This window comes from Culex quinquefasciatus, chromosome 3 (assembly GCF_015732765.1).
Source record: "Culex quinquefasciatus strain JHB chromosome 3, VPISU_Cqui_1.0_pri_paternal, whole genome shotgun sequence".
NCBI lineage: Eukaryota > Metazoa > Arthropoda > Insecta > Diptera > Culicidae > Culex > Culex quinquefasciatus.
In genome coordinates, this window is record NC_051863.1 from 66,000,781 (window position 1) to 66,027,836 (window position 27,056).

General features: G+C 37.5%; 1 protein-coding gene across 3 annotated transcripts in view; it reads right to left on the bottom strand.

The window, feature by feature from the left end:
• The window catches only part of LOC6032553 (exocyst complex component 4), a 183,305-nt gene extending 156,816 nt beyond the window's left edge, over positions 1-26,489 (bottom strand). The window contains exons 1-2 of one of the 3 annotated variants that reach the window (XM_038262616.1): positions 26,138-26,489; positions 6,561-6,916 (exon numbers count right to left, since the gene is read on the bottom strand). In XM_038262616.1, the coding sequence (XP_038118544.1) occupies positions 6,561-6,650 (90 nt within the window). In that variant the 5' untranslated portion in view covers positions 6,651-6,916; positions 26,138-26,489. The remainder of the gene's footprint in view (positions 1-6,560; positions 6,917-26,137) is intronic. The other 2 variants (XM_038262604.1, XM_038262612.1) reach the window with 2 other exon arrangements.
• Between the last annotated feature and the right edge of the window lie 567 nt (positions 26,490-27,056).

Sequence of the window (27,056 nt, forward strand, 5' to 3'; positions counted from 1 at the left end):
TTCAAAATTCATAAATATTTTCAAGGTTTTGAATTCACATGACAGTGTTGCCAGATCACCCAACACTGTATTTGTATTTAAAACGGAACTATTTAACAAAAATTCTCGTGGGGGTGTATAGAAACACATTTCAAAAAAATTGCGAAATAGATCTGTGATCCCTCTTCAATCACAAAACCTTGAATTCATGATGTTTAAGTAAAATTCTAGCAAAGCAATTTCCATAACTGCATTCTGTCAGGAATGTCAATATCATTCCAGTTAGGTTCCAACAGAATCAGCTCTGCTAGCATTTTTCGTGACTGGGTTACCCCCTCAGTGCGTGAAATTCTTAATGGACGACCCCTTTGTAAATATGCTGATTTTTTTTTTGCGTACATAAGATCAATTTTCCAAAATCCTTATATTTTTTTCGAAATACTTTTTGAAATCTGTTTAAGGGAACATTATTTTTTTGAGGGTATTATTTAAGTTTTTTTCCAAAAAATACAATTTTCAAAAATGCATAGCTCGGTTGTGAAATGTTTGGCCTTACTTCTCTATGGCTCAAAAGTTGTGGGATTTGATTCCCTTTAACCAATAAAAAGTTGTAAACTTACAGGTCGCAACTAGAGCGTCCAATTTCCAAAATCAATTTAATTATTTTTTGTGGTCGTACAAAATGTCGTTGAACACAGCATATAAGATAATAAGCTTCATCGTTGTGAACAATAATATCACAAATTCTGGTTGAATTTACGGATCTAATTCCCAGGAAATTAGAAATTTATCAAAAATTCAACCGATCTAGAATAGCAACTTAAATGGTTAAAATAAATGTAAGGATCAATACCTTGATTGCTTGAAAAAAAAAACTAAATCAAGAAAATACATTATTTTTTCTAAATGTATTAGCTGTATACGTACAAAATATCAAAAAAATAATTATAAGTATAGTCCCGCGCGTTTGCAGCCTCGATTTTGCACTAATGGTTTTACAATATGGGTATTAAACGATCAGAAATTTCACATACATTTCGATTCTTATTATGATTTTTTTGTTCACAAAATTTGCACAAAATTACTTATTTTCAAAATACTGTTTTTATACGGGTATCAAATAATCGGTTTTTTCATACAAAGCAAAAGTAACAACACATTTTTTTGAAATCACTCGAAATTTTCCAAAAACTACGTATTTAAAAAAATCTACAGATTACAGGGTTTTACGAGAAAAATCCAACAATTCGATACCCATATAAAAAAAACTTAAATTTGGAGTATTTTTTCAAAAAGACGTAGTTTTATGAAAACTTTGAGTATTTCACAAAAAATATCATAACTATCGAAATTTAAGGAAAATTTCAGATCATTTGATACCCATACTGTAAAAAATAATTTTGAGTATATTCAATTTCAATTCGGTTTTATTAGTGAATAATCATGTTACAATAAGTTCAGAGTTTTGGAGTTCCTTTCAGCTGTGTGTTGAATCTCATTCCATTTTGGAACGATTATTGCTTATAACTAAGAGATTACCAAGAGTAAGAAAAAATATAGAAAAAACTTACTAAAATTGCAAAGGAAAGGGGATAGAAATAGAAAAAAGCTTACACTAGATCACAGTTTTTTTTATCTATTGTAGATGTGTTTGATCATCAGCTCCCCGAGGGCCAGGAATTGTTCCGCCTTGTCACGGCAGCTCCAAAACCGCGTCATCATCTCCCCCGCGAGAGCAAAGAACTCCGGCAGGGTAAAGAGATCTTCCCCGGTGACTCCTTGCTGGGCCGCATCACCGCTACCGGCAGCGACCACACTGGCAAACGAACGCCCCCATCCAAGAGGGATCGCTGGGTTGTCCGCTTAATTTTGAGTATTTTTTCGAAAATACGACAAATTTTAGGTGTTTTCAAAAATGTGTGTAATTACTTTCAAAATGTATGAAAAATTCCCGATCATTTGATATCCATCTAGTAAAAATAATAATTTAAAGTATTTTTTCGGAAAAAACTATATTTTCAAAATACAAGAAAAAAACCTGTTTTGAGCAATTCTCTACCAAAACCGGAAATGGATTTTATTTGTATTTTTTGATTTGGCTCAAACTTTGTGGGGGCCTTCCCTATGACCAAAGAAGCCATTTTGCATCATTAGTTTGTCCATATAAATTTCCATACAAATTTGGCAGCTGTTCATACAAAAATGGTACGTATATATTCGAAAATCTGTAACTTTTGAAGGAATTTTTGATCAATTTGGTGTCTTCGGCAAAGTTGTAGGTATTGTTAAGGACTATTTAGAAAAAATAGGTACAGGAAAAAAATTTCCCGATTTTTTATTAACTTTTTCACAAACTCAAATTCAAAAATACGTATTTTTGATTTTCGAGATTTTGATATGTTTTAGGACTAAAATCCGCAACTTTTGAGCTATAGAAACATGGTCAAAATCTCGCCGAGTTATGATTTTTGAAAAACTGGTGATTTTGGAAAAATCGAAATTTCATACATTTTTTGACCTCATTTTTTTAAGCAAAATTGAATTTGCAATCGAAAAGTACTTTACAGATTTTTTGATAAAGGGCTCCGTTTTCAAGATATAGCCACCGAAAGTTTGATTTTAGCGAAATATTTGCAGTTTTTCAATGTTTAAAAATAGTGACCATGAGTGACCATTTCTAAAAATATTTTTTTTGAAAAGTTCAAAAAATTTGCTATAAAATTGTCTAAGAGACATTGAAGATTGGACCTCTGGTTGCTGAGATACAGCGGCTTAAAGAAAAAGAAACACGAAAATTGAAGTTTTCTAAGTCTCACCCAAACAGCCCACCATTTTCTAATGACGATATCTCAGCAATTAATGGTCCGATTTTCAATGTTCATACATGAAACATTCGTGAAATTTTCCGATCTTTTCAAAAAAAATATTTTGAAAAAATTTAAATCAAGACTAACATTTTAAAAGGGCCAAACATTGAATATTATGCCAAAAAGATCGGAAAATTTCACGAATGTTTCATGTATTAACATTGATTATCGAACCATTAATTGCTGAGATATCGTCATTAGAAAATGGTGGGCTGTTTGGGTGAGACTTAGAAAACTTCAATTTTCATGTTTCTTTTTCTTTAAGCCGCTGTATCTCAGCAACCAGAGGTCCAATCTTCAATGTCTCTTAGACAATTTTATAGCAAATTTTCTGAACTTTTCAAAAAAAATATTTTTAGAAATGGTCACTTATGGTCACTATTTTTAAAAATTGAAAAACTGCAAATATTTAGCTAAAATCAAACTTTCGGTGGCTATATCTTGAAAACGGAGCCCTTTATCAAAAAATCTGTAAAGTGTTTTTCGATTGCAAATTTAATTTTGCATAAAAAAATGAGGTCAAAAAAATTTTATGTATGAAATTTCGATTTTTTCCAAAAATCACCAGTTTTTCAAAAAATCATAACTCGGCGGCAGATTTTTTGACCATGTTTCTCTATAGCTCAAAAGTTGCGGATTTTAGTCCCCTAAAACATATCAAAAAATCTCGAAAATCAAAAAATACGTATTTTTTGAATTTGAGTTTTTGTGAAAAAAAAGTTAATAAAAAAATCGGGAAATTTTTTTTTCCTGTACCTATTTTTTTCTAAATAGTCCTTAACAATACCTACAACTTTGCCGAAGACACCAAATTGATCAAAAAATTCCTTCAAAAGTTACAGATTTTCGAATATATACGTACCATTTTTGTATGAACAGCTGCCAAATTTGTATGGAAATTTATATGGACAAACTAATGATGCAAAATGGCTTCTTTGGTCATAGGGAAGGCCCCCACAAAGTTTGAGCCAAATCAAAAAATAAAAATGGTCGAAATCGGCCGGTTTTGTAGAGAATTGCTCTTTTGTGAAAGTTTTCCTTTAATTATAACTGCAATTGATAACTGACAACATCCCGATTCTCAAACACTTTAATTTGTTAATGTTTGGATGATTTTTCATAGGATTACAGCCAATGTCTCTCATATAGACAAAATCCCATAACCTCTGTGCCTCAGTAATGCATCTCCCATATGCGGTGCTAAACCGAAGCATGACTGTATTTTTTTTAAGAAGTAGGTAAAGTGGACTCTCTGGCTGTAACGAAGGCAGAAAATATACGTTTAAATTGTGAAAATTCTCTAAAACTTTCCCAAAGAATGTATGGTGTTATCTTGCTCCTGTCAGAAGATCCCCAAAACTGGTCCTAAACTTGTGTTTGCTCGAAAACTGCATTTTACACCACTTTTGAGCAAACTGTAGCTTTTGACAGAAGCAAGATAGGACCCCGGGCAGACGGTAACAACAAAATTAATGCCATTTCAATTACAAATATTGTTAAAATAACAGAAAGTAATATGGAATCTTCCTGAATAATCAATTTTTGCATTAAGGTTTAATAACAGTTTATGTTATCATAACAAAATTTTATATTGGTCTGATTAGAGGGTGACGAGCGGGAATTCCCGGGAAAAATTTCCCGGGAAATCGACCATTTTTGGATCTCTCGATTCCCGGGAAATTCGGTCGAGACTCCCGGGAATTTTTAAACTTATAAATATTGAAGCGAACATAGATAAACTAATAAGAAAAACATTTTGAAAAAATTGTTTTGAACATTTAATGTTCAATGTTCAATGTTCGATGTTCGATGTTCAATTTCGAAAAAACCAATGCTTCTCTAATCTTCTTATCCAGAAAGTTTAAACTTTAACTTGTCAAAAATTCCAAACGCTAGAATTGAGAAAAATTTGGACCCCAAAATTTACCTTTAAAAATATTTACCAGTTACACCCCAGACATGAAATCAAATGTTTTATTTTCAAATATTTTTTTTTTTTTTTAATTATTTCTAAGAGGAAAAAGATTTTTCAAGTTAAGTTTATTTCCATAATCTTCTCTTGAGCATAGCAATCCTCATAATCTAGTTTTTTGTGAACATATGAATTTTCCTGATAACTCTAATATTTCTTCAATTAAACTTTAGAGTTGACCTCAAAAATAACAAAAAAAAGTTGAATTTGTTGTTTTCAGTCGATGTTTATCATATTGCAAAATTCCCGATACTGGAAAACTATATATTAGTTATATTAGTTTTTTTTTTACAAAAATCTAATAACAACATTGTGCAACTTTTGAAAAATGACTCAGTGCGAATTAAGATTCGTAAACATTTTAAACTATAATTTTGAGTCTTAAAAAGCTCAGGAAACGATTTTGTATTTCAGAAAAAAATCAAAAAGTTTCATATATTTCCTTAAAATTATGAGGCTGCTTAAATTACCGTCTCATAGAATTAGTATGAATCAATTGTAACTGAATTTATTAAAAAAACAAAAACAAATTTATTACTTTTCATTTTATTAAATTTTAGCACTATTGGCATAGTAAAAATAACTCCCGGGTCCCGGGAATTTCCGGGAAATGGCCAAATTCAACTCTCGATTCCCGGGAAATTGAAAATCTCGAGAATCGTCACCCTCTAGGTCTGATATTGGTTAAAAGCCAAAACATTTTTGAAATAACATTTTTTGTTATGAAAGAATACATCCAACTGTTATTGGGATGATCGGATTAGATGTTAAAATAACAAAAAATAATAACAAAGATTTTTTTCAAGAATAACTAAAAATGATATAAGTCTGTTATTACAATAACAATCTAATAACAAAAAATTCATAACGACGAATAACAAATCTTGTTATAAATAACATAAAATGTTGTTGGCCTAGTATTTTCAAATATCAAAAAATGTTATTCCCAAGTTATTTCCGTCTGTTCGGGACCATAAGTTCTTCGGGAAAGTTTCAGATTTAGTTTTTAAATAAAATTGATAAAAATCAAAATAAAAAAAGGCATTTCATACAAAATAGAAAAGCATTGCGCAAAGTGTGGACGCAACCAATCGCTCCCAACCCTTTGGGAGTTGTTTACGTGCCTAAATGTAACATGAAATATCTTTTTCGACCATCTTACCCACCCTATTGGATATGCTGCATTGAAATAAGATTAGCATAAAATCTATTGAAATAATTTTGTTTGTCTAATTGTATATCTATACCATTTCGAAAAGCATGTTAGTATTAAACAAATCTTATTCTTAAATGTTAGTGCTAAACTAAATAAATTAAAACTATAACAACAATATTATAAGGTACACACGGCAACCAAGGGACTTCAAAATTATAATTTACCAATTAAATATTTGGAATAAAGGAAATATAAAATAACTAACTACAAAACTAACAAATGATCGGTCCAGTATTCACAAATATTTGTTCGACCAAAAATTTACTACAAATTTCGAGGGAGAAAGTAAACATCACTCTCTAGAAAAGGGGGGGGATGATGTGCTACGAAATGCCTAACGATACTGGCAAATTGGAGCTGGTGAAGGTGCAACTAATAGGATAAGCTGCTGCGCTCAAAGTGATTGGAGACTAAGTTATGGATCAGCTGTCTGTCCATCGCATCTAACTACGGGAGCGTGGAAAAGCGCCGGAAAAAGGGGAGAAAAACCCCAGCCGTATATATCTCACCGTTGGTCACGTGATACCTCATAAATCGTGTTCAGTGTTCTCACCCTCTCGATCAGACTCTCGGCCCGGCGGGCAAACGAGGCCCGTCTTTCCTCGGCGCTGCTCATCGCGGCTGCTTCTACTGCTGGCTGGCAACACTGCACTGCACTACACCTTTCACTCCTTCACGACAATGTCGCCTTCAGAAGCTGACAGCGCGGGTAATTAGATCCACTTGGAAACCGGACACTTCCGACAGGTTGTCTTCCTTTCTTCTCTTTTTGTTTCCTTCCGGAAAATCAACACTTTTCTCTTTGAGAGCAAATACACACACAACACTCCAAAAGCTTTTCCTTTGATGCAGTTTTTCCCTCACCAGCAATTTTTTTTTTCGCTGAAAAGAAAGAAAAACAATTTTTCTTGCACTTAATCTGTTTAGGGTAGGGTAGTCATCAATGAGACACTTTTGGTTTTCAACTTTCAAAGATTTTTCTCATTTTTTCATCAACATGTTTTAATGAGCTTTTTGTTGCATTTTCTTTTTTTTAATGTGTTCTAACATTAACCAAAATATGAGATCGATCCGACATCTACAGCCAGAGTTATTCAACTGTCTCATTGTAGACGCACTTGGCAGGAACAATGAGACAGCTGGGGAACAATGAGACACACTACGAAAATCTAGATTTTTCTAGTAAAACATCATGTTTTTGTATTGTTCCATTGCAGGTAACTTGCCTTGAACATTTTAGAGCAATTTTGCCAACATGAAACTTTAATTAACAAAAGTTATACTAAAAAGTATTTAATTTTGTAAAATCCGTATATTTATATCAAATAACTTTGTATTTTTGGTTAAATGAAGTTAAAACTCAATAAATATGCCAAAAATCACTTTTAATTCATGTTTTGAAAGATTTCCATAGATTTTGAAAAGTTTAATGAAGAAAAATCAAAGTGTCTCATTGTTACCCATGAGCTGAAATGAGTGAGGAACAATGAGACAGTCCTGGATACTGGGTATATTCTAAATTTTGGCCAAACCTAATGAATGGACATTGTAGCCCAACTAAATCCCTATGGAACGTCGAAAGAAATTTGAAGAAATATTAGTTTTGGTGTTAATGGCAGCCTACGAGCGAAAAAGTAATTTTTGTCCATAATTTACTTTTACATCCCAGAATCAAACATTTATGAATAACTTTTCAAGGAAGCGTGCATAACCAAAGCCACTATAATGGCAGACGTGTATCCAGTAGACATACCTTTCCCCCAAATATGAGCCTGATTGGTTGAAACTACGACTTGTGAGAGCCATTTTATCATTGTTCCCCGTGTCTCATTGATGACTACTCTACCCTACTCGTCGTCGTCAACAGCCATCAGCTCGAAACGGGTTTGCTTCGTCCCATCTCGCGCGCGAAACCTTTCAAGCGTCTCAAGTATCCAACGGAACTGGCAGCACTGCATGCATCCGGCTAGACCAATCGATGGGTCGGGATTGAACCAGCTTCTTCAAGTGGAATGCGCTGGCAATGATGGCCAACAGAATCGTATCGCCAAGCTGCTTATCACCCATCAACTGCCAGCGGTTAGTACTGGGTTGGGGCATTGTCAGTGAATTTTGGGGTAAAATGGGCTTGAACAATTCATAGCATCTTTATTTTCGTAAGTTCCTGTTTTCCAACAAATGGTACAACATTGACCAAACCTACCGCAACCCACATTCCCCAAGCTCTTGAAATCCCCAAAACAAGCTGTCCAGAAGCTAGACCCAAACCCATCTCAGTGATAGTACCACCGATATGGGCGCCCGAAAATACACGCAATTTAGCTGTCACGATAAGTGAATATCAACGGGTTGATTTATATGGATGAATCGGATCAGTTCCCACGAGCGCACGTGCCTCTTTGATAACGCGCACCAACAGAAAGTGGAAAATTACTGTCCTCTGGAGATAACCATTATACTTGCTAAGCAAATAAGTGATTTTCCATTGAATTACCCAAAATAAAGTGGAATACTTTTGAAAATTAAGATACAAAGATAAAGTTTTCAAGTTACAGCTTCTTTAAAGTACAGTCATCCCACATATTCGGAACACTGTTATGATAATTTGTCCATAGCATGCCAAAAATAGCTTTTCTGTCGACCCTACTATTTTAAGAACCTTCATTTGGACATTATCTTGCTATTTCACTAGTAAAAGTAATACTTTTTGAACAAAAAACTTCATTCGAAGACTATTTTGTCCAGAGCAGCAAAACACTGCCTCCAAATGGCCTGTTTCATAATTGTGGGATACTCAGTCGCCAGCCAGCGACAAGTTAAGACGTGTTTTGCTCGTGTTGTCATCTCGCGTGCTTGAAAGTTTTTGACAGATGGAGGTGGAGGAATCCTCCGAGGAGGAAGATTTTCGTCCCTGTCCGCCGGAATCGGAAGCGGAAGAAGTCTAGCGAGGTCACTGGAATCGGCATCGATGGAGAAAAAGTTGAGAAGACCCTGCTCAACAACAACAAGTTCAGCCCGCTAGCGGATAACAAAAACAACAACAATGCCAGCCCAGCAGGAGGAGTCGGCCAGTCGGCAGGTAAACAAAAGCAACCACCTTTGGTGGTGAAGAACACCACGGATTTTTACAAGCTCGTGGCGATACCCACTCGGAAAATAATCTGGTAAATTTGAGTGTCTGGCGCAGGCGGACGTTTGTCGTGCAGTTCAGACACACTTGGCACACCTATTCTAGCCAAGTTTTGCGTAACGCCAGACGAATCTGGCGAAAATCTGGCAAAATTTCAGCCAGCTGTCTGGCAACAAAATCAACCGGTTCAATCGGTTGAGCCGTGCCCGACCGGTTTGTGTCATATTCGCCAGAAATCATGGCAGAATTCTGGGGCAAATCTGGGGGAAATTCTGCCAGATGGCTGGCGCAAGCCCCCAGACGAACGCCAGAAATGCGTCCGCCATTTCCGACCGGGTAGTAGAAAGTTGTAAATTAGGTTTCAAACCGATTTACAAACTAACCCGATTTGGAACCAAGGTGACCTGCTTCTCTGTCAAAGATTTTGACAAGTTGCAAGAGCTACTCAAGAAGAAGAAAGTGGAATTCTACACCCACGAACGGCGGAGCGAATGAAATCATCGGGTAGTTCTTCGTGGTTTACCTGATGAACTGAAACCGGACGAGGTCAAGTACCTGCTGAAGAGGGATCTCAAGCTAGACGCGCTGGAAGTGCATGCCATCAAGCGGAAGGAAAAGTCCACCGTGGACGAAACTCCGTACATTGTGGTCTTCCCCAAGGGATACACCAATCTGAAGAAGCTCTCTGCAATGAAAGTTGTGGCAAGCACTATCATCCGGTGGGAGGCCTACCGGAACAAGCGGCCAAACGTGACCCAGTGCAGGAACTGCTTGCAGCTGGGTCATGGGACCAGGAACTGTCACCTGAAAGGCAGGTGCAACAACTGTGGGGGTCCCCACAAGACGGACGAGTGCAAAGTCCAAGAAGCCGAGCCGAAGCGGTGTGCCAACTGCTCTGGAGCCCACGAAGCCACGGACCGCAGCTGCCCTAAGCGTGCGGACTTCATCCGGAGGCGCCAGCAGGCGTCGAAACCGAAACCGCCGGCAAGGAAGGCGGAGAAGCAGATTCCAGCAGTTCCGGCGTTTACGCCGGCGGAGTTCCGTCCGCTGCCGGGCGCAGTTCCGGACGGAAAATCCAAGGATCGCCATCGTCCCGCAAGAAGCAGCCAAGCTGGCCCCCGTGACGGTGGAGCCACGTAGAAGGAAGCCGGGGAGGTACTCTACAGTTCGGCTGAGCTGTGGGGGATTTTCTCCGAGTAAATCGGCAGGTTCAAGACCTGCAAGACCCGCTTGGACCAAGTAACCCTCGTCAGTTACATGATCTCCAAGTATGGAATTTAAGGAGTTTTTTTGTTATTATATATTGTTTTACTGATCCTCGGTCCCAACCTGGTCACAACACCTAAAAGGACCTAATAAAAATAAGTTAAGAAAAAAATAATAATTGTGGGATGTTGTTGTGCCTCCCACAATTGTTGAACACCTGAATTTAACTGATATTTTCACAAAAAAAAAGTTATCAATCCATGTATAAAACATCACTAAGCTAGAGTTTCATTGGTTGCAGTGTGTGAAGTCATTATTTGGTAATAAATATGTACTCCTGGAGAGATCCAAAGTTTGTTTACATTCGTAAGAAAAAATTGTTTCGAATTTGTGGATTTCAAGGGTCAAAGTAATTCTTCAAAAACTTCATAAAAAAGTTAAAATTTGCAGGTGTTCGATACAGCATTCGGAAGATCGCAAGAAAAGCTTTCAAATGAAGGTTAAAGCGAATCATTAAGTTAAATTATCGATTTGCTATGATTTTTTGAATATTGGCCGATCTGTAAACCGTTCCGAATATGTGGGAAGACTGTATACATTTTCGATTTCCATTGGTTTTTTTTTGCATTTTAAAAATGATTCTTGCAAGAAATGAATGAGTCTTGATATAAAAAAAAACAAAATATTGTTTTCGAAAATATCAGAAAAATTCACAAATGTTTCATATTTAAACATTCAAAGTCGGACCATTAGTTGCTGAGAAAATAAAGAGTTGTTTTGAAAACAAAGCAACTTGAAAATAGGTTCAAAATCACTTAAAAATGGTTATAACTCCTCACTAAAGGCTCAAAACATTTTGTTGTTATCGGCAAAGATGTGTAATTTTATGTCATAAACAACTCTTCAGAACATAGTAGGCCGCTAAAATGCTAACATTTTGAGCTATCACCAAAAAAGTGCTTTTTTAGACCACTGGTGTATATCTCGAGTAGATTAAGAGCTACAAATTTGGCGCCTTTGACAAACTTTCATGTATTTTTCTCCTCTACAACTTTGTCCAAGAAACCAAAGCCCTACAACGTCATCCAACAAAGTTAATTTTTGGTTAACACCCTTCCACGTCACCCTGTATGTAAATAACTTCAAAAGGTAGCCCTTATCAAGTACAACAACGCTTCCCAAGACACCATTTGGCTAGGACGTAAATTTATTCCACTTAACTTTGCCATCTTGAATGTTTTCTAGACAAAATTATAATAATTTTCTGAATTTTTCGGAAAAAATATTTTCATTTTCATATACTATTTTAAATAATCATAAAACTGGAATTTTTCACACCAAATTAACTTTGAATGGCTATATTTTGAAAGCGGGCACTTAATCGAAAAATTTATGAAGGACTTTTCGATTGCAAATTTGATTTTACATTAAAAAATGAGGTCAACAAATTTTTAATAAAAGATTTAAATTTTTTCACAAAAATCACTATTTCACATTGGAACGCCCAACGCATGTCCAACTTACACGGACGCCCAAGCCTCCCAAAAAAAGTTGGAACGATAACTTCAACTCTATGGTTCTCGGGCACAACTCAGCCAATCAAGATGATTCTTCTTTTCAGTGATTTGTAAGAATGTCTAGATGATTCTCAATTTTTGCAAAACTTGATTTTAAACAAATCTGTAATTTCTGCGACCAAAAACATCGTTCCACCTTTTTTAAAAAAACTGCCTCCGCGGAATTTTCAACGATTTTTTTTTTACATGCGAATAAAAAGTTGCAACGATGTTTTTGATCGCAAAAATTACAGATTTGACAAACAAATCACTGATTTGACTAAAAAATCACTGAAAAGAAAAATCATCTTGACTCGTTGAGTTGTGCCCGAGAACCATTGAGTTGAAGTTATCGTTCCAACTTTTTTGGAACTCGTTGTCAAAATGTTGGTCCATACTTCTGAATGGCTTAAAAGATGCGGGGTTTTATCCCCTAAATCACATGAAAAAATTAAAATATTTAAAAGTATTGATATTGATTTAAAAAAAAAAAATCGTAAATGTATTCCTAAAATTGCTATAACTTGAAAACGGTATATTTTATCAGAAAAAAATAGTTGGATACTTTTCGATTGCAAGTTAAATTTTGCTCTAAAAAATGATTTTTTAAGAATTTTGTTTGTCAAGGATTCGATATTTGCCAAAAACAAGATTTTTTTTTAAATGTATGGAGACTTGAATGGAAAAACAGGGGGTAACATTGGGTCTGAGAGGTGAGATTGGGTCATAAAAAATGCTAAAATATGTATGACCCTATGTCACCCCTGATGACGGTACTAGGATTAGTATTTTATCACGCTAGAAAAAGCAAAAACACTTAAGCTTCTCAAAAAAATCAATTTGTTCGCTCTACAAGAAATGACTGATGGCCTATCTACAATCACTTTACTTAGAAAATTGTACTTAGCGTAGGAATTTGAATCCATGCAAAGGAATCTGATCTTCCACAATGATAAAGTAAGCAAATTGGTGACTTGACGTATGGTTTGGAAAATTTCAAAACCTACGGCAAGTTGACGTTTCTATATCAAAGGTAAACAAACAACTGCATAGCAACGTATAACAGCCCAGCAAGTTTGCTAAGTTGATTGTAGATGACGACAGTAAGTTACGTACTATTTCTAAGCAATTTATCTGTTCTACGCAACTTAACTATTCTAAGTAAAGTGATTGTAGATAGGCCATGAGGCAAGAATTTGGAGAAACTTTGTGCAAGCGCTTTTCTGGTCAAAATATTTATAATTTCCATGAATGTTTGCATCAGCAGTGAGCCTCCAGTTTGGTCAATTTACATTGTTTTTCTTGATAACTTTTTTCCAACAACCATTCTCAAGTCATTCATCTGCTACCAACATGACAATCTAAAATGACCAACAACAAAAAAATCCCACTTACTGCAATGATTATGATAATGATATTCTGTGGTTTTTCTGCGTCTCCTAAGGGGAACACGCCCCAGAGTAGCGCACCCCCAGCAGCATCAGCAATCTTAATCGATTTGTTTTTCGTGCGGTTCCCCGACAGAAAATTATGATACCATCACTCTCAAACCAACAACCGGACCGACTGACCCAAGTGGACGGGTCGAGCAGGAGGTCGAGTTGTTGTTTTTCCTTTCCCGATTTCCCCAGCCCAGCATCAGCATCTTGATGGCTCGACCGAATAATGAAATCGTTTGTTCTTGAGTGTAACGACTATTTTTAGCCCACGGGTCGGTCGGTGGCCGACCGACAAAGTCCCAGAGTCCCAAATCGAACGGTGGGGGAACCCTTGGTGCAAAAACTGGACCTATCCTTTTTTTGACAATGTTTTCTTTTTTGCTTTAATACATTTTATATAAAATAATCGATAAATTTTCAAAATATCATATTGTTCGAATTTGGTTATTCACTACTAATTTTAGACCTTTTAACATTTAACATCAACGTTTGCATGATCAAGACCAAGGGTTAGCCGGGATTGCGTTTGGCGCGAAGAAGGCAAACATCCAACAGAAGATGCGTCGCCGAGGGACGCCTCAATGCATTCCCGGCGGTGATCTGCCTGTTGATACATAAATTTTGGCACAGTGTATTTTCAGAATGAATCTGAACACAGCCACCCATGTAAACAAAATCTTCTTCATCGTTATCCCCTACTTTTGCTCATTTTCTGCCGCAGCCCGAGTAGGATGACGGATTGGCCGAATGAAATGAAGGTGTCACCCAAGACAGAGAGACTGAGTATTCTTTACATTTTCACAAATCGACGTTTCTTTGTATTTTGCCTTCCTCACTGAGGTAAGGCTATAATCCTGCTCTAAAAATGAACTTCGTATAAAAACGTCGTAGACCCACCTTCATGTATACATATCGACTCAGAATCGAAAACTGAACAAATGTCTGTGTGTATGTGTGTGTGTATGTGTGTGTGTATGTGTGTGTGTATGTATGTATGTGACCAACAAACTAGCTCATGTTTCTCGGCACTAGCTAGACCGATTTGACCCGAATTTGTTGCATTCGACTAGGTTTAGGGTCCCATGGATCGAGTTTTATACAGATTGAAGTTTCGATAAGTAGTTAAAAAGTTATGTATAAAATTGTGTTTTCACATATATTTGGATCTCACTTAACTGTATGTAAACTATTTTCAGATCCACCATCCGACCCATTGTTGGTTAGGTTATCAAAATACCTTTCCAACGAGTCTAAAACATTGACGATCTGGCAACCCTGTCTCGAGATATGGCCTCTAAAGTGATATTGATGTACTTTTTTGAAGCCGGATCTCACTTAAATGTATGTAAACTTTGTCCGGATCCATCATCTGACCCATTGTTGGTTAGGTTATCAAAAAACCTTTCCAACGAGCCCAAAATATTGAAGATCTGGCAACCCTGTCTCAAGATATGGCCACTTAAGTGATATTGATGTACTTTTTTGAAGCCGGATCTCACTTAAATGTATGTAAGCTATGACCGGAACCACCATCCGACCCATCGTTGGGCAGGTAATCAAAAGACCTTTCCAATGAGTCCAATACATTGAAGATCTGGCAACCCTGTCTCGAGATATGGCCACTTAAGTGATATTGATGTACTTTTTTGAAGCCGGATCTCACTTAAATGTATGTAAACTATGTCCGACTCCACTATCCGACCCGACGTTGGTTAGGTTATCAAAAGACCTTTCCAACGAGTCTAAAACATTGAAGATCTGGCAACCCTGTCTCGAGATATGGCCTCTAAAGTGATATTGATGTACTTTTTTGAAGCCGGATCTCACTTAAATGTATGTAAACTTTGTCCGGATCCATCATCTGACCCATCGTTGGTTAGGTTATCAAAAAACCTTTCCAGCGAGCCCAAAATATTGAAGATCTGGCAACCCTGTCTCGAGATATGGCCACTTAAGTGATATTGATGTACTTTTTTGAAGCCGGATCTCACTTAAATGTATGTAAACTATGTCCGACTCCACTATCCGACCCGACGTTGGTTAGGTTATCAAAACACCTTTCCAACGAGTCTAAAACATTGAAGATCTGGCAACCCTGTCTCGAGATATGGCCACTTAAGTGATATTGATGTACTTTTTTGAAGCCGGATCTCACTTAAATGTATGTAAACTATGTCCGACTCCACTATCCGACCCGACGTTGGTTAGGTTATCAAAACACCTTTCCAACGAGTCTAAAACATTGAAGATCTGGCAACCCTGTCTCGAGATATGGCCTCTAAAGTGATATCGATGTACTTTTTGGAAGCCGGATCTAAAAAATAGGTGAAACTTGTGTACAGCCATTGTTGTGAGGAAGGCTCCAACCACATAGGTGGATTAAGTTAGTTTTTTATTTAAATGATACTTTGTCCTCTTGTTAAAAGAAGCCATTTTGTATCATTAGTCATCCGAGCAATTCTCTCAGATTTCGGACATTCGATTTTTTGGTATTTTTTAATCAAGCTGAAACTTTTTTGGTGACATTCAGTATGCCTAAAGAAACCATTTTGCATCATTAGTTTGTCCATATAATTTTCCATACCAAATTGGTAGCTGTCCATACAAAAATGATGTTTGAAAATTCAAAAATCTGTATCTTTTGAAGGAATTTTTTGATCGATTTGGTGTCTTCGGCAAAGTTGTAGGTACGGCCTACACTGGAAAAAATGATACACGGTAAAAAATTGGTGATTTTTATCTAAACGTTTTGAGCATGAGCATGAGCATGAGCATGGTTGACTGCCAATGAGCTGCTACTCCGTTATTGACGGATCAGCTGAAGTTACACAATGAACCAACAGATGAATAGTGGGAGCTAATCATCCTCACTGTATAACCCCTGAAGATCTCTGCTTTAAGTCAATACCGGCGCCCCCCCAAGGAGATGCAGTTCAACAAAGGTAGGAATGTTAGTTCGATAGTTGAAGTTGCAGACTCATCAGACACAGAGTTTGTCGCTCTATACCTGTTGACACTGCATAAGACCGTTGAATCCACAGCATCTCCTTCAAGCATCACGGGAAGTGGGGGAATTGTGTTAGTAGGGGAAGGAAAGGGAAGGTCAGGATTCATCTTGGTAGATGATATGACCAGAAAGTGAAACAATCGTTGCCTTCCGAGCTACGACGCTATGAGAAGGACTTATCAATCGCGTATTTTTACTTCTACCGCCGGCGTGCCATCCGAGCAACGATGCTTTGGGAAGGGCTTTCAAACCGAATTGAAATTTGAATTGACGTATTATTCGGTGACGTACAATTTAAAAACCGAAATGAAATTTGAATTGCCGTATTATTCGATGACGTACAATTTAAAATAGATCAGGATTCATGATTGGAAGATGATATCCGAGCTGCAATGCTATGAGAAAGACTTATCAATTCCTCAATCGCGTATTTTTTTAACTTCTTACCGCCGGCGTGCCATCCGAGCAGCGATGCTATGGAAAGGGCTTTCAGAACGAAATGTAATTATAATTAACGTTTGTTCGGCGACGTGCAGTTCATACTATAATATCACGAAAATTTCAAATAGTGCTGCTCAATAAAAAATAAACTTCACGTTTTTTTCCCGACAAGAGCGCAAACAACCGGCTCGTAGGCAGAAATTAATCTCACAAACAACGACGCGAATCTCTATTTCAATGAATTCACGAAACTTCCACTACGTCTCGCGGGTTCTTACGCGTCGAGCCACACTCCGTCCAACGTCTCTGACCACACCGCGACCCCTTTTTTCAATGATTTCTAGACCTGTCTACCACTTTCTCGCGGGTTCTCGCGCGCCGATTCACACCTCCGATCGATCCAACGAACACCACGCGACTGATGGCCCAACTTCTTTGGCCACATCGCGACCCCTTTTTTCAAGTTGATTTTTATCTAAACGTTTTGTCGCTAAAACTTGATTTGCAAAAAAAACACTATTTTTATTTTTTTTTATTTTCAGATATGTTTTAGGGGACATCAAATGTCAACTTATCAGAATTTTCTAGGTTGTGCAAAAAATCTTTGACCAAGTCATGAATTTTTGAATTCATACAGATTTTTTTCAAAAAAACTAAATATTGACCGCAAACATTTTTCAACTTCATTTTTCGATGTAATCAAAAAAATACTTTAGCAAAATTTTAATAAAGTGCACCGTTTTCAAGTTATAGACATTTTCAAGTAACTTTTTTGAAAACAGTCGCAGTTTTTCATTCATTTTAATTGCACATGTCCACCTTTGGTCCCGCCCGTGTGGATCAATCGGACCGCGCACTGGACTCACAATCCAGAGGTCACCGGTTCGAATCCCGCGGCGGGCGCTCTAAAATTCTTTGTGTAAATATGGGTATTCGGCGCCGTCGCTCCGTGCCATACTTTCATACACTTAGGAGCGCAGGGCGGCGAAGTCCTTGTAGATAAAAGGAAGACACTAGTGGTTGGTACTAGCAATGGTGGCCGACAGCTATAAAGTCAACTTTATTTTTGTCCACCTTTGAAACCAATATTTTTGAAAAGCTGAGAAAATTCTCTATGCAAAGGCTTAAAAACAGGAAAATTGATGTTTTCGAAGTCTCACCCAAACAACCCACACATTTCTAATGTCGATATCTCAGCAACTAATGGTCTGAATTAAAATGTTAAAATATGAAACATTCGTGAAATTTTCCGCTCTAATTGGCGCAAATCGGGGGAGCGCTATTGCGGGGTTTGAGCGCAATTCGGGGTTTTCTTTTTTAATGTACTTTATTTACATATAAATGAAATATTTGAATGATGAGTCATCCACAAAACAAGGATAAGGGGCCATCCACAAATCTGTGTATACAAGAACTACTGGAAGTCATGGCCTAGATATCTACCTGATCAACAGTGGGTCTATATCGGTGAGTTAACCATCGGTATAACTTCAGGTAGCTTCAGTGGACCACAATGGATACCCTTCGCCATGTTGGATTGTTATGGATTGAATTCCCGGAAGTGATGACCTGATGATCTACCTGATCAACGGTGTCGATATGACCTGTATGTCTACCTAATCAACGGGGGTCTATATAGTTGTATTAACCATCGTTATAGCTTCAGGTCATGACTTCCAGGAATTCCTGGACGACCCATAACAATCCAACATGGCGCAAAGTATCCATCGGTGTTCAGTGAAGCTACCTGAAGCTATACCGATGGGTAATTCACCCATATAGACCCCCGTTGATCTGGTAGATATATATTAGGATGTAACAAAAATGACTTTTTGGCGGGCATTCAGGGGTTTGTTTCGGTGGGCATACTGAGCCTAAATCCCAAATATGAGCTTGATTGGACGTAACAGGAGCTTTCAATTAAAATGGGATTTTAAAAGATTTTTCAAAATGTCACTTTTTGAGGCATTTGAGTACATGCGTTTACTAAAACATCATTGGTGTAGGCCAGATGCGCATCTTTTGGTATATAACATTAGTTTGAGCACCTGGAGCTCGGACAGACCTTCAGTTTGGCATTTTTTCGAAAAATCGGTCCCAGCAAAATCAAATGGCGTCTCGGGCGTCGCGAGGTGCGACGCATATCTTTTTTGCCGGGGCCGATTTTTTGAAAAAATGCAAAACTTTGAAGGTCTGTACCGAGCTCCAGGATGCTCCAAACTTCAATGTTATATATACCAAAAGATGCGCAAGGATCTGGCCTACACGCCAGTGATGTTTTTGGTAAACGCATTGGTGGCCAAAATGCCTCAAAAAGTGACATTTTTGAAAAAATCTTTTTTTACGGGTTAAATCCCATTTAAAATTGAAGGGCGGAGCGCCAGCTCCTGTTACGTCCAATCAAGCTCATATTTGGGATTTAGGCTCAATATGCCCACCGGAACAAACCCCTGAATGCCCGCCAAAAAGTCATTTTTGTTACATCCTAATATATATGCCATGACTTCTGGGAGTTGCTGGGTGACCCATAAAAATCCAAAATGGCGCAGAGTATCAATCGTGGTCCACTGAAGCTACCTGTAACTAAACCGATGGTTAATACATCTACATAGACCACCGTTGTTTAGGTGGATCATCAGGTCATAACTCCCGGGAGTTCCTGGAGGACCCATATCAATCCAATAAAGCAAAGGGTATCCACCGTGATTCAACAGCATGTATGAATGCGCTGAAAAGATAAAACACCATGATTGCTAAAACTCTATCAGTTGCGAATGGGTAACAGTCATTGGCCACCAACGGCGCTCGCCATGTCAGTTTGTAGATCTCGATGTTAAAAGAAAGTTGTTTTGCAATCATTAGTCTTCAAAAAATGTAAGATTTGACAAAAACAAAAATTTCAATGAAAACAAACTTTTTGCGATACTAAAGATCGTTTTTTTAATGATCGCAAGGAAATGCATTTTAAATTGATTTCAGCTGATTGCACTTAAATTCCCATTGAAATTTTGAAGTTTTTTTTAAATATTTATTGCCCACTGATTTTTGGAGCCAAATTTGCAGGGGGGGGGCAAAAACTTTAAATAAAATTTGTACCAGCCTTATTAAAACATTTTTTTTTTAATTTTAGAATTAAGATTATGTTTTGAAGCGCAAACAACTCTTATTCCTACCATTTTAAAAATGGCTCCTTTAACATAAGGAATTATAATGGACACAGTTTCATACAAATCAAAAATTACTAAAACTGCGAAATTCCTGAGAATTCCTCAGACTGTCAACCTCGGCGACGTCGCAGAAAGATGAACATAATTTGGGTTGGCGTTTTATTGCTTAATGAAAGCGAAGAGTTGGCCTCCTGACCAGGAAGATGGAGAGGAAAGATGGGGGGGGGGGCTATTTTTAGCAACTGCGACTTTATGTTTTGGGGGGTTAGTTGCACAATGTGTCAGTGTGGTTTGCTAATAATATAAAGGGCACGCGGGAATTAAAGTTGACGGCTTGGCACGACCACTCGATGATTTTGGGCAAGGAATGTTCTGTTTGAGTTCCGTTTGAACTTTAAAGCCAGACGGAACACAATAATAAAAATGTAATTATTACTTATTCAAGATAGTTTCAAAATATGACTTCAGATCACAGGGAGCACAATTTCCTTAAGATCTTAGGGAGAAAATAATATAAATTTATCAACCTCAATTAAAAATGTAAGTCCAACGGACAGCTACACACTCGCCATGCTAGCGCACGGTACATTATCGAAGTTAATTGAAATTTGCACCCATCAGCTCAACTGCCATCCAGAACAATGTATATCAGACAAACCGCACGTACGAATACCACATACTCTTCACTCATAACTTGTCAGCAAGCTAAGAGTCTCTGAAGTCTTCTTCGTGAAACAAGTGGGTAATCCATGAATTATGTGTTGTTTGAGTAGTTCAATTATTACCATCAAAATTTTGTAATAAACTGATGAATGGCGATTTTCGAACATTGTAGTTATTTGAACTAAACAAAAAAGCAGTTTTAATTAAAAACTACCTTGACACACGTTCCTTAGTGACAACCCACTGACAGTACCCCAGATAGCCACACACACACACTCCCGGGCACCGTTCATCGAAAACAACTAAATTAGTTTTAATTACCCGTTATTACTTGGCGGTGGTCAGTTTAAGTGCGCCAACGGTCCAGAACATCGGACGTGAGCTTCGTAAATTTTCAACTTCTCCCCCGCCCAAGAATGATTGCGGGAGTGAGTTCACTAGAAGAAGATTGGAAGGGGGGGCGGGATCCTTCAACAAATCAAGAGCGTAGTTTATGTGTTTCGATAAATACGAACAACCCCCCTCAACGTCATGTACTACAGGGAGAGCAATTAAAAGTTGAGCACGTTTTCTGTGCACTGATAATCGAGCGAGAGAGGGGGGGGGAAATGCGCGCCAATATGCCACCATATCGGCTGAACGACTAATAAGTGCTCAGATGAGCTTAGTTTGCGTATTAAAATATATGCGAATGTTTAACAGGGCAGGCATTTATCGGCTCCGGTGACGTGGCTTTGCCAGCGCAAAAACAGCGCGGTTTGTTTTAGTTTATATAGCCCACGGGAAGCAAAAAAAAACAGCAAACAATTATTTTACCCATAAAAAGTGACAAACAAAGACCGGTGGAACATCCATAGAACAAAAAAACAACAAAACAAATTTTCAGAAAATTGTGGTTGCCTGACATAAAAAATATCTAAACGAATTCGTAGTTTTGATCCCTAACCACAAAATTCAAAAATCTGCAACTTTATTAGCGTTATTAGGGTGGGTTCTTTTAAAACGTAACGCAAAATACCGACTCCGCACCTCCCCACCAAATTTAAAAAGTCATTGTTGTATGGAAAAAATCGCTTAGAATGACCCTAAAACTCGTTTTCCGCTTCTGGGTCTGGGGACCTTTTTTGAGAATCCTAATATATATCAAGCCTGATTTGAATATAGAATCCAAAAATCAAAATTTCTAAAACTACCCTATAATTTTCGTATCCAAAATCAAATTATTTGCTCTACAGCATTGCCTTGGCCTTCTCGATTGCGAGATTCCTACTCGAAACTAGGAATCCGAAAAACTTGATTGTTGAGGCAATTGCAAACCTGTTTTTACACCTTAGCTTTAATCCACCCCGGGATTCGAACAGACGCCCTTTTGATTGTGAGTCCAGCTACCAGCGCAATGCTTGAAAAGGGATCTATCACTGAATGAGACTGCTCGACATTCGATAGAACTTTCAGTCAGTGATCATTTCCCAAAAATGATATTTGATCGCTGACACACAACGCCTATCATTATCGGCATTGCTTGGCGGCAGTCAGTGAACCTAAACACGAAGATGAAACGAACGAAAAATGAGCACCACTCAAGCAGCCGCCCGAACGATACAACGTGCTCTTTCTCTTTCTCTCGTTTTTGTCTCGCTCTTCCTAGTGTATGCTGCGTGGTGACAGAAGTCATATGATTGCTATCATTGGAGAGATGAACGGAATCTCGGAAGAATGTCAAACGACCGCTCTCTAAGCGATTTTTTTACTGGAGGGAGGCCAATGATTGTGTGAGTGACTTTGCGTAGCACTCATTCCTTTGTGTGTGAAACGAACGAAAGTAGAATGGAAAATTAAGGTTGTCGTGGTGAAGACGATTGGAGTGTTCTGTCAGCTATCACAAACAAAGTCGAAATTTCGCAAGCACTGTACAAATTAATAATGTATAATTTAATACGTATGGAATGGCCTGGAATCGTACTGACTCAAAGTAAAAACTTTTCATATAATTTTGAAATGTTTAAAAAGTTTTTTTAATTTAATTAAGAAAATTTTGATGAATAGCATTATTTGAATCTTCTCAAAGTGTCATGATTTTTTTAAATAAACAGGATTTTGAAACGGAAAACGGAATACATTTTTGGATTCTATGGACAATTTTTTTTTTTAAGTTTGTAAATAATAAATTTTATAGGCATTTTCAGTTGAACAAATTTCGTATAAAATATGAAAACTTTTGATTCGTGCTTCGAATTCAGTTTAAAATGTAACATAAACCGGTAATTTTATAAACAAAACTGGCTTGAACGAATTTCTGGTAAAATTCTGACTTTTGAACAATTTTACCTAAAATTTTTATGTATTTTGTTAAAATGTTTATAAACTTATTAAGTTGAGTAAACACTGATTAATTTTCTCTTAAAAACTAAATCAGCAAACTTAGTGATGGTACATTTGACGTAAAAGTAAAGTTTGAACACCTTAAATCGATTTTAACAAGAAAAATTATGACTATGAAAATCACATCGGAATTTAACCCTCTCATAAATATAAATATGACCCAAAAATCAAAATTTTCTAAAGTAGCCTATAATTTTCGTATGCTTCTCAGGATCATTTTCCCATCATTAACCTTTTTTTAAAAATTCAGGCCTTAAAGGGTTAAACTAAGAATTTTCACATATATTTTTCTAAACACTATTAAAAAAACTTTTTTTCCAGAATGGTGCATGGACTTTTTGTATCCTACCTCAGTACATGTTATAAAAATAATAATCTAGAGAAAAATCTTAGCAGTTGAAAAATATACCAAAAATTAATTGAAATCCTATAAGCAAATTATTAAGTTGGGAAGTCTTGTCTTGTGTTCATACGCAACATACTGTAAAATATTGATGGATATGTAAAAAATTTCGTCGCCGTCGTGCTAACTTGTCGTACGTGCATTTTGGGCCAAATTGAGTTAAGAACGCCATTTTGTGTAGCTCACAATGCCTCATCTTTTGACCTTCACAGATCCCCAAAATTCGATTTCAATCCTGAGATATTCAACAAAAACCGAAAAAACTCCATGCATTTTTGTCATATCACATATGAAAGTAGTTTCAATCTTGTCGTGCTATCTTGTCACTCTCTGAAAATTGATGTAAGTGCGATAAAGGGCAAAGGGATTTCAGGTCAGAACGCGTTTGACGCACGTACAAGTAAGACTACCGTACACATTTGTAATTATAACTCGGGACTCCAGCAACCAACTTTAAGCAAACTTCGGGACAATGCACAGAATGGTCAGCCAAACAAAACGTGTTTGTTATTGTTTACATTGCGTGCTTTCGTTTTTGTTTATTCAAGGTCAAACATTAAAACGCGTTTTTCTCGGAACGTCGAAATGGCGGATGCAACAAGATAGCACGACGACGTTGATTTGCTAAGCAATAGTAGATTTTCCACCTAAAAATGTCATACCTCGAGAAATATTCAATTTACCCTGAGGTTTTGATTGAATTTATTGTAAAAAAAACTCTTAGCGATTGAATGCAATTGTCAGTTTTCCCGTAAGTGCTCCTTCAAAGTGTTAGAAATGTATTTCAAAACATCAAATGCAAAATTTTAACATCTAGGAACACTTTACGTATATTTTAAGTATCCCATTGTATTCTACGTAAAAATCTTCAAATTTGTAATAGTTGACTTTTTGTTAAGTTTTCTCTTAAGAAAATGCATTTTAAAAATAAGGTCTTTTGAAAAAGAATAATAAAAGAATAAGGTCTTATAAGAAAAAGAGAAAGGCGCCATGGGCGCGGGGGTGGAAATGTCAACAAACTTGGGATTCTTTGGTTTTGAGGCAAAAACAACCCCCATGCCAGATATGAGCATTGAAGTATGAAATCAAAAAAAAACATTAGCAATCTTCAAATTGCTCGCCTTTTCGTTAAACTTGATGAAATCGAATTCTCTTGGTTGCATTTCGAAGGTTTTTTTGAGCACTGCAAAATGTGCCATAAAGATCCGTGATTGGTTTGACTTTTTCTCACAGCATTTGAAAATTACAGCTGAAAATATTTTTCTTAAACTCAACATTAATCAAAAAGTTTGATCCAAATCGAGACTTCGCGATACAACCAATGAAACATTGTAGCCAATCTCGCTCTTAAGTGTTGTCAAAAAAACGATTCCTAGAAGAAGAAGTAGGGGAACTATACCCTTTCTCAGCCTATTTCTATTATCGGCCTATCAAGAATTACAGCTTAAATAAAGTGTTTTTGACTGTTCCAAAGTAATAAATAGCTCAACTTAAAGTGAGTAAGCAACTCTTCATTGTTGATACATCTGAAAATGTTGGTTGAATAGCGGAAACGGCAAAAGTGATGAGAATTGGTCGAACGGCTTAGTGTGATTAAAATGAGTATATTTCCCCTATATACCTGCAAAATTGCTAAGGATTTCATGTAAAGTAAGGATCTTTTTGGAAACAAGGTAAATTTAATCCTGAGAAGAAATTTACACGATTTCATCGGTTCGTTCTGCTTAAAAACCAACATTACTACACACGTGATAACGAAATAAAAAATAATTACTTGATTCATTTCATTGTTTTTGTGTAATCTAATTGTATTTATGCAACTGAGTAGGCTACAAATATATTCTCAGGTTTGTGTTTGCTTTTTTCGTTGTTTGAATATTTATGAATACATTATAAAGCAAACTCGAGAATCTCTCAAGCTGATAAGAAACCGATCGAATCCAAAGATTAGCCAAATCGAAGTGTCAATCCAAGACTCAAACTAGAGCTGCTATTTGAGGTCCGCCATCCAATTAAATCCACAAAAACGACTACCGCAGCAAAACTTGCCTCAAATCAAATCAATAATATTTATAGTCGTACGCGCGCTGGGGGGAGATCGCCGTACGCCACTCATTCAGTCACGGAACCTGCAGCTGTTGTTGGCATATCGGTATCACCACCGCAGTGGTGGCAGCAAACACGCGACTTCCTTGCAGTTTCAACTTTTGCCAATTCGTCGTACACGTACGAGAAATACGGCAAGTCAAAAGGTCAACCGAATTCGGCGGCCGCCGAAAGAAGCTTCTGTCAATATTATCGCGAGATTTTTTTTTTTTTTGAGAAATTTTCCACTGACACTGTTGTGGGGTGATTCGTGGTGCAAGTTTTTAAAAATAAAACTTTCTTCTTTCAATGAATTTTTGGTTTTGAGGATTCAAAGAGTTACGAAGAAGATGATCAAGCCATTAAGTAGCAGATGAACTACTTTCCCTTAAGTAGTGCTTAGCAGTTCCAATCAATTGGCTGAATCGAATTTCCTTGAGTCGTTGATATCCGGATGGGACAGCAGATGTTTCGAGCTGAGACGAAGTCGACTTTGCGATCGATTACAATCAATTAGACGGACGATCAGCTAAATTTAACCGACCGTCCGTCCGTCAGTACGGCTGCTACAAAGGAAACACTTGTTGACGGCTTTGACAGGTTTCCGCCGATGCACACACTCACTTTCCCACTGCACTGTTGCAACTGCTCGATCTATTTTCGGAAACCGCGGTGAAGTTCAATGTCACGCCGACTTTTGCCTAATAAAGATCTTTTGGATAGATCACCGCGAACCTAATGGACAACTCAACAAACCCAAACGACCACAACACTTGTCAAAACCACTAAACTCCCAGAATTAAAAAAATCGCGCGCGATCTTCCCCGAGAAGACAGAACAAACTTCAACCCGGACAATCTTTCGATTAGATTACACAAATCAAACTGAGCTCGGTAAGGCGTTGAAAATCGCTCGGAACCTCGCCGCCGCCGCCGAAGTTGATGTTTTCGTGCCGTCCCTGTCTCGCAGCCGGGTGGTGGTGGCGGAACGGCCGCACCCAAAAGCCGACCCGTTGCACCCACACCACTCCTTGTGCCACAGCGGTTTACGACCGACCGACCGGCAACTGCGACGTTTTCGGGACTGCAGCAAGACTGCTGCTTCTGCTAGGGTAAGCGGGTAGGTTGTGGTCCCGGTACAAGAACGGAGTCCATGTAATTAAATTCAAAGTGTGCCAACAGCTGTTTGTTTTATGCAGATCTGTGCATTTCCACGAGATCTGCACTCTGACATGATGGGCGCCGTTGGTGACCAGGAAAAGGGAAGCAACGGAGGACAAAAAGTTATCTTGCCTGCTATGCTCAAGTTAGATCATATTAAAGACGAAGTTAATTTGTAAAATAGCGATTAATTGGAAGGACCTCAATCAACGACTGTGGCCCATTCAAATACAATCGATATCAGCAATATAATTGTTTGGTTCTTTCTGGGATTCAGAACCATTTCCCAAAATTTGGGAGCGATTGGTGAGCCCACGATTGGCGTAAAGCGATTGAATTAGTATGCGCGAAAAGGTTGACAAGTACACGGAGAAAAAAGAGTT